This window comes from Pan troglodytes, chromosome 13 (genome assembly GCF_028858775.2).
Source record: "Pan troglodytes isolate AG18354 chromosome 13, NHGRI_mPanTro3-v2.0_pri, whole genome shotgun sequence".
Taxonomy (NCBI): domain Eukaryota; kingdom Metazoa; phylum Chordata; class Mammalia; order Primates; family Hominidae; genus Pan; species Pan troglodytes.
The window spans coordinates 112233350-112242480 of record NC_072411.2 but is presented as its reverse complement, the minus strand read 5'-3'; the positions used below and the strand labels follow the sequence as shown (position 1 = coordinate 112242480).

The window sequence follows — 9131 nt, the reverse complement described above, 5'->3', positions numbered from 1 at the left end:
CTGGCTCCCTCAGCTTGTGGGGAGGTATGCAGGGAGAGGCGCAGGCGGGAACCGGGACTGCAAGGCGCTTGTGGGCCAGCGTGAGTTCGAGGTGGGCGTGGGCTCTGCGGCCCCGCACTTGGGTGGGCCGGCTGGCCTGCTGGCCCCGGGCAGTGAGGGGCTTAGCACCTGGGCCAGCAGCTGCTGTGCTGGATTTCTTGCCAGGCCTTAGCTGCCTCCCCACGGGGCAGGGCTCGGGACCTGCAGCCCACCATGCGTGAGCCTCCCCTCCATGCCGTGGGCTCCTGCGTGCCCAGCATCCCTGAGGAGCGCCGCCCCTTGCTCCACAGCACCCAGTCCCATCGACCGCCCAAGGGCTGAGGAGTGCCGGCGCACAGCAGGGGACTGGCAGGTAGCTTCACCTGCTGCCCCAGTATGGGATCCACTGGGTGAAGCCAGCTGGGCTCCTGAGTCTGGTGGGGACTTGGAGAATCTTTATATCTAGCTGAGGGATTGTAAATACACCAATCAGCACTCTGTATCTAGCTCAAGGTTTGTAAACACACCAATCAGCACCCTGTGTCTAGCTCAGGGTTTGTGAATGCACCAATGGGCACTCTGTATCTAGTTAATCTGGCAGGGACTTGGAGAATCTTTATGTCTAGCTAAGGGATTGTGAATGCACCAATTGGCACTCTGTATCTAGCTCAAGGTTTGTAAATGCACCAATCAGCACTCTGTGTCTAGCTCAGGGTTTGTAAATACACCAATGGACACTCTGTATCTAGCTAATCTAGTAGGAGAACTTTTGTGTCTAGCTCAGGGATTGTAAACGCACCAATCAGCACCCTGTCAAAACGGACCAATCGGCTCTCTGTAAAATGGACCAATCAGCAGGGTGTGGGTGGGGCCAGATAAGAGAAGAAAAGGCTGCCTGAGCCAGCAGTGGCAACCGGCTTGGGTACCCTTCTGAGCTGTGGTATGTTTGTTCTTTTGCTCTTTGCACTAAATCTTGCTACTGCTCACCTTTGGGTCCACACTGCCTTTATGAGCTATAACATTCACTACGAAGGTTTGCAGCTTCACTCCTGAAGCCAGCGAGACCACGAACCCACTGGGAGGAATGAACAACTCCAGACGCACTGCCTTAAGAGCTGTAACACTCACCGCGAAGGTCTGCAGCTTCACTCCTGAAGCCAGCGAGACCACGAACCCACCAGAAGGAAGAAACTCCAAACACATCTGAACATCAGAAGGAACAAACTCCGGATACGCTGCCTTTAAGAACTGTAACACTCACCGCAAGGGTCCGTGGCTTCATTCTTGAAGTCAGTGAGACCAAGAACCCACCAATTCCTGACACAGGACCACGTATTTCTGGCCACATTGTGAGGGCAACCAGATCTTTAACAATTCCACTGGGAAATCTACCAGTTATTCCGGTAGATGAAAGCCTGGGCAGAGAAGTTTATTTTTATTTTTTAAAGGTAGATTTGCAAAGCATGAGTAGAGTAGAGCTCAGTTTGTGGGGAGGGGTGACGGAGAGTGTATTGGAGATGTCTAATTGGATGGTGACCTCAGGCCAGACTGGGGAGGTTGAGGATGGACAGCAAGGCATTAACAAAGGCACACCCCAGGAATCCAAAATGAACATCTTCCTGAAGGAGTCAAGCTATTACCTACATTAAGAAATGAAACTTAGGCATCTTAAATGTTTTTAGATTTATTTTATCATATGTGCATACCTAAACACAGAAGTCTTAATATCTTTCATAAATATCTTTCATAAACATTTCAGTATTTATTCATATGTATTTTTTCCATGTTCTTTGGTCATTCAGTACTCATAATAGACTTCATAGTTATCTGAGGGAAGTCGGCTGTGTAGTCAATTTTTTGTTTTAACCTATAAAATGGCTAATAAAGGATTTTCATCCTGTGGTCACAGTGACAATTCAAAGATTTATGGAGGTAAATCGATCTGTAATCCTAAATGATCATAAAATAATATCAGTAAATTTGTCTTAAGCTTTTCCAAATACATTCTGCCCTCAACTTGTTTTTATTCTCCTGAGTGTCAAATCAAAATTTGTTTCTGAAATGCTGCAGTTGAGACCCACTAAAGTAAAAAGAAGTGGGATTTTTTACTCCCTGCAAAGACAAGGCCATGGAATTGGAAGTGTGAGGTCACAGGGCAACAGCATGACTTGGTGTGATAGCAGCGAATTCTGGAGACTGTGTTCTATTAAAGTATCCTTTATAACTTGAGGAAGGATATTTAATTCATGTTTCAGACTGTACTTCTATTCATTTATGACCCTTTCTTCCCTAAAGGCCCCTCCACACACATCCTATTCTCATCTCAGATACTCTCAGAGCTGGGCAGCAGAGTGGAGAAAGTTCTTTGTTGACTAAAGGAATATAATGCTAAAGAAGAGAGGAGCTATCACCTTGTTTAAGGTACTCTTGGATGCTTGAAACAGCAAACCAGTTACTCCCAGCCTGTGCAACAGGCCCTAACCAGATCACCAGTACCACAGATTTTTCCACCAGCACTGCCATGCCCATTTATGCCTTTTGATTTTGACACTGTAGTTCTCAGTGCCTTGTCTTAATACACTCAATAACACAGTTTCTTTTTCAGAAAAATGACATAGCTTATCTAATAGAATTCTAGAAAGCAGCAAATACTGAAAAATGAAAGTAAAATGTTTTGCTATAGGAGATCCTATATCCAGAATTTAAACTGTTTTAATTGGATATGAGTCATACTATCATGGATAACACATGGTTTATTCCAAGGTCTCTCAAAAGCTAATTTCAGAAGAAGCAACCTCTTTGCTGAGTCTAATTTTTTCTACATGGGAAGTGGGTACCTTTTTTGTTTTTCCTCTGAATTAAGATAAATATCATTAAGTATCATGGCTTAAGAAATGATCTACTATTACCAACACTGCATTTATCATATGTAGTAATTAGCTTTTAGTCATGTACTTAATAATATTTTGAACATTTATCTTGAACTTTTTTCTAATCTTCCCCAACTTTTTTTTTAATAGTTATTCCTTTCAAACTCCAGGTAACAGTATTCCTGAGAATACATCTTGTGACAGTTTTATGCACATACATATAGATACTTTAGCCATTACACATAAACATTCAACACATTACATTCAACACATTTAAGGGCACCTTAAATGGAACAGATGCACACATCTGCAAAATTTCAGTAGTCCCAGTATGAAAACATTCCCACTCAATAAGGCCCTGTTTCTCAGAGTGGAGGCTTTTTTGCAAGATACAACATTGCTTAGCTTATTGAAAGTTGCTAATAGACTTCACACACAAGAGTGAAGGAGTCAGGCTAAAAGGCAGACAGACCAGCATAATCATGTTCAGAACAGCCCAATACTTTTAAAATACATATAAAGGTATTTATGATTCTTGTTGAATATTTAACAATCTTCTTTGACTTCTTTGCTATTTAAATATTTCATACAATTATACATAGATAATTTGAAGAAACTGGAACAAAGCACACACATATATAGAGACGCGCCAATAGCCCAGACACTTGTAATTACCAAACATAAGGCCTCTAATGCTAATTTAGCAGCATAATTTTTAACAGGTGAAATATATCAGCTTGGAATCATAAAACCACTTAACATTTATATTCCTGCACTTGAGAATTATTTCAGCATTAACTGTAAATAACATGATAATATTGTAAAACATTAAAGAGGTCATTTACTGCCTCAATTTTCTTTCAATTGTTAGATCTGAAATTTTTAGTTTTGTTCTTTTATCTTTAACTCATGGATATCTTTCATTCTCTTAGTGAATAGGACCATAACCCCAAGTTATATTTGAAATTATAAACCACAGTATAAAGTATGCCTATTTAATAAGCAATTCTAACAAAAAATAATTTTCCTTTATGATTAAGGTGGGTTTAGTAGGTATCCTCTTTATATACGTATACATTTTACAGCCAACGCACTCAAAGTTTAAGCATACAGAATGTGTTTTAAATTCATTGCAGGGTAATTGAAGTCTATATTTAACTTCATCTTGAGGACTAAAACACATACACACACACACGCACGCACACATACACCACCGTACCAATTTAAGTATGTATATGAGTTTGTATATGCTTGGTTGTTAGGTAACAGTTTTCTAATGTAAACTGTTAAAATTTTGAAATTCAATTGTGAACAACGTGATGCACAGCCCTACTATAGGATCAGTAACACACTAGGTGTTGGCCTCACAAGCCTTCTAAGTGTTACACTTTTCTTGAAGTAACTGAACTTCAAGTTAAAGGCCTATTTGAAAAATATATAAACTGGAGGTGTCTATGAAGAAATTGCTTACTTTATACGTTTTTCCTTATAAACTTAGATGTTCCAAGTATCATAAGAATATTGTTTCTATTAGGAAAATGTTATTTTTATTTTATTAAACCGATTCTAACAACACTAACCTTAATATCTGAAAATATGCCCTCCAGGGCAGGCACAGGATACTATAAGGAAAAGTATTACTAATCACATTTTCCAATATCTTCTAATCTTGGTATTGATGTAGTCAGGGCTAGGAATAGGAATACCATCTCTTTTAAGTGATTATATATACATTTAGTTTTTATAATTGTATAGGCTGTTTAGGTTCTTAATTCAGAATTATTTCTGATGATTTCTAGAATATTCTCTAATATTCTAATGTGATAGATTATGAAATGGGATGATCTTATGCCATCTGCATTTTGATTTACAACATGCAATGAAAATGATAGTTGAAAAATAAATATCTAAAAGTCCACAGCTCTCTATATAGTATTTGTTTCTTCTTCTAAATGGCTGTATTGTTACTCCAAACAGAAATGGCTGCAGGCTTGTTATTTAGTCTCCCCAAAGTAATATTTTTCCTATTAATTATTTTTTTATGTAAATTGTTACTTGTATAGCCAACCTGAATTGATATTTTTTAAACTATAAAAATAAATATTTGCATGAGATGTATAATGTGAGTAATCTCAAAAAATTGCATTCTATTTTTAGATCATATCATTTGTTAATATTTCTATGAAAGCAGCACTGAATAGTATATATTTTTAACTGCTGAAGGCTTCTTGAATCATAATGTGCAGTGAAATGGCTCTTTTCCCTTATTCCTCCATGGTTTTGTGATTTTCACACAACTAAATCCTTTTAGCCATTGACTTTTAAGATGTTTATGAAACATCATGTGTATTGGCAGCAAAACCTATTCAGATTTGTGCCACCCATTAGAAGTAAAGTGCTATTTTGTAATTAATCTTTTTCAAGCAAAAGTATTGAACTTGTAGTAGAGAGATCACTTTCATGTCTTCTCTATACCTGCAGAGCTTACAAGATATAGAATTAAACATGAGACTCATCTAATACTGCATCCGTTTTCCCCAGCTCAGTGGGAGTAAAGGTGAACTGACTAGATAGTAGCGGGTTCTCCATGCCATTTTCCTCACTGATATGAAGGACAGTGTCTCCATGCTGTAGAAGGCTGGATGTCTCGAGGCCTGTGAAGTCATCAGGGTCAGAGAGTTGGGTAGAGAGTGGACTGTGTGCAGTAGCACCTTGTGCTTCTGTGTCCTCCTCCTTTTCTCCTTCTTCAGTGGGGAAGTTCTCACTCTGTGATCAAAAGGATCATAACATTATGGAAAGATAGGATGGGTACCAGAGAAGAACATCAAAAAATGTTGTTGTCTAGTGGTAATTGGAAAAGGAATCAGATGGCTAGTCCCAGTTCCAGCCTTTGTTATAGGTAGGACCTTACGTAGGCCTTTCCAACTTTCTAACCCTCAGTTTTTGAACCTGTAACATGAACACAATTTTTTGTCTTGCTTATCTTGTAGACTGTGAGGATCAAATGAGATAATAATGCTTAGTGTTAAAATGTTTTTTAACCATTAAAGACTATACAAATGTACACAGTAACATTGCCCTTCAGTTTTCCTTAAATACCACATGAGAAGAATCTGACACTCTAAGAATTCATTTATAAAAATGAAAAGAAAAAATATACCAAAACAAGAAAAATATCAGCAGGAAAAATAGCAAAACAATGAGGAAAAAGATGAAAACAAAAAGTTCCTTTCATCTTATAAGGACATAGAGGTTCTATATTTAGAGGCTTTATCTAAACTGGTAACTTAATTTTTTTAAATTGAACTATCTTTCAGCTATCCTTTATCTGAATGCTTGGAAACACAAGTGCTTTGGATTCTGATTTTGGAATATTTGCATTATATACTTACCTGGTTGAGCATCCTTAATCCAAAAATCTGAAATCCAAAATGCTCCAATAAGCATTTTCTTTGAGCATGAACTTTGAATATTACATCAGCACATACAAAGTTTCAAATTTTTCTGAAAAAAAGTTTCAGATTTTTGTATTAGGGATGCTTAACCTGTATAAACCTGTTTTAAAGAGCTGTTTTAGCTGCAAAGTATTTTCTCTTAGGTTTTTCATAGGTAAAAATAGCAAGGCTTTTCTTGGTCCTTCTTAAGCAGATATATGCCTGGCTATACTTTATATAGATTTTTCTCTTTCATGATGGCAGGAGCAGTATCTGTTTGGATAACAAAGCATTGCAGACCTGGACTTAATTATATGGAATAAATGTGCATATCCAAGTGGCTGCCAGAAGTAAGTACACAGGGAGCAAGCCTTGCCTGTTTCTCTAGTGCCCTCACCTGCTTGGGAGACACGCTGTGGAGATCCGCAACAACTATGGCGGGAGAAGATGTGAGGACTGGTTCGTCCATTGCTTCTGGTTTCCTAGAAGGGGCTGGGCTGCAGCCCTGTAGTTGGCCTGTTGCAGGAAGCGCATCTGTTAGGGCAGCTGCTGGCTCTGGCTGAGCCTCAATGAAGGTCACAGATCGTTTCTGATCCGCTGCAGGTAGAGGTGAAACAGTAAATTGGGGAGGAGTTGGTGGAAACGGACCGTCAATGCTTAATAGTTGGTTTTAACCAGTGTCTCCTGGGGATTTTTTAAAATAAAAACATTGCTGGTTTATTAATAAATGAGAGCACGTTTGAACATTTTGCGCATGTTTGATTTTATCTTCTTACAAAGAGTAAGACTTACGTAGAAAAATCATTTTCACGTAAATGGCCTAAAATAACATTTGTGTAGAATATTAATTGAAGTTGATCATTCCTCATAACAACTGCCAACAGGACTTAAAAGTCCCTATTATTCATCATAGCTTTACCTTCAGTGAGACATATAGCAAACCCAGTCCTTGGCTTCAGTAAAGAAGCCACATCATTTTATAGTCAAATTTCCCAGTATTAGTGGTTTACCTTGGGCTCTTCCATTTTTTCTAGGTTCATGGGGGTACAGACAGGGACTGGGGAAGGCAAGAAGAAAAAAAAGACACTACAGTTTTCTGGGAAACTCCTTCCCTTATGTTAGCACCTCCCCAAAGGTGTGCTTATCTCCATCAGCTTGGTTTTTGTAAGCCTTCCTGGGTGAGTTGCATGGCATCATGTCAATGGTATAGTCAGAAGGGACACAGGAGGCCTCACCAGACGGCTTCGTTTTAGGTTGAATGCTCCTGCGAGTGGTTGACAGCCGAGCCCCTTGGCGATTTCTGGGTTCAGTCTGAGTTTTCTGACGTGATAGTAGAGGACGTCTTAGCTAAAGAGAATAGGCAGAATAAAACTTGCAAGAGGGTCTAACTGCCTAAGAGGAAATTGTTTCTTTATTTATATGTTTCTGTGGATTCTTACGGTTGTTCCTTACATTTATAGCTGATAAATTTATTTCTGCATATTTAACTATAAGTCTTTTCTTCTGACATTCCCTTTAGCTAGTTCATCTCCCAATTATTGGTCCTTTATATATGCCAAGAACATTGACTAACATAATTTAGATCATAAACTTGAGAATTTCAGTAATTTTAGGAGGCAAAGTGAATAACTATTGCTTACTGATCAACCTTTGCTCATTTAAAACTTATAGCTGGACATATGCTTTCAAAGGGGAAGTTTATTTTCAAAACCTCAGATGCTGGCCAAGTGCCTGGTACCTGAATCAATAATGGGAAGCTCCTAAGGAAGCAACAGTGATAAGCTGCTTTCAGACTTTTATTTAGAAAGTAATGTAAAAGAACTCCACCTAAGGAAATCTCTAAAGATGATCTTTACTTCAGTTTGCTTTAAATTAAATAATCTTGAAATGAGAAAGAAAGGACTTCTTTTTCTTTGCCTTTATGCAGAAACAGGCCTTAAATCAACTGTATAACAAATCTTCCTCTATCAGTAAGTTTGGCTGGTAAAGAAAGTTTCTGGGTAAGGAACAAATAGAATTATAGCCCCACTTACTTTACCACATAATCAGCTTTGCTAATAAGAAAATTCAGAGCTAAAATAGAAGATCGAAACATTTGGCTTGCCTAAGTACTTACCACGTTTTAAAGTTGCTCTGTGCTGCTTATTTTAGGTAGGGTGAATGCAAAATATAAACTTTAAAAAAAAACCATTGTTTTATTTGTTAGTTAGTTTTTTAGAGACAGAGTCTTACTATGTTGCCCAGGCTGGACTCTAACTCCTGGGCTCAAGCAATCCTCCCACATCAGCCTCCCCAGTAGCTGGGATTCTGGGCACGTCCAGCAGCAAAATATCTTAATATACATGGGCATTAAAAATCACACAGAGCTTCCAATTCGTAGGATGGTTCTCTTGCGCTTTAAGGGTCTACTTACCTGCCTCAGGCCCCTCTTCCTCCCCAGCGGCTGCTGAACAAGGAGGTTCTGTTGACCAGGTTCACTCTGTATACTTGCCACCCTGCCAAGCATCAACAGTGTTAGTGTACCCCGGAGAGAGTACAGGAGACAGTCCTCTGGTGGGTGTTAGCCAAAATCACTTGTACGATACAGTCACTTCAAAGATACCATTATCTTTGAAGGATGGTTGGGAGAGTCCCTGGGATGGGTGTTTTCAAATGTTTGGGAGGGAGGACAAGGCCTTGTAGCCCCAAGCTGCCAAAATTGAGATTCTGTTTTCAATCACTGATGCCGTATCTATCATTCAGAAAACATTGGTTTGATCACACCCCTGGTTTGGAAGCCACCAAAAGGCATAAGATGTCATATTCTAAT

The 9131-nt window shown here is 39.0% G+C and overlaps 1 protein-coding gene across 18 annotated transcripts in view; it reads right to left on the bottom strand.

Moving 5' to 3' along the window:
• Positions 1–1686: 1686 nt before the first annotated feature.
• Positions 1687–9131, bottom strand: part of UNC80 (unc-80 homolog, NALCN channel complex subunit) — a 228567-nt gene continuing 221122 nt past the window's right edge. For all 18 annotated transcript variants that reach the window (XM_009444163.5, XM_003309448.6, XM_054680141.2 and 15 more), the window contains 4 exons: positions 8736–8817; positions 7558–7669; positions 6720–6919; positions 1687–5654 (listed from right to left, as the gene is read on the bottom strand). In XM_009444163.5, coding sequence (XP_009442438.2) covers positions 5388–5654; positions 6720–6919; positions 7558–7669; positions 8736–8817 — 661 coding nt within the window. In that variant the 3' untranslated portion in view covers positions 1687–5387. The remainder of the gene's footprint in view (positions 5655–6719; positions 6920–7557; positions 7670–8735; positions 8818–9131) is intronic.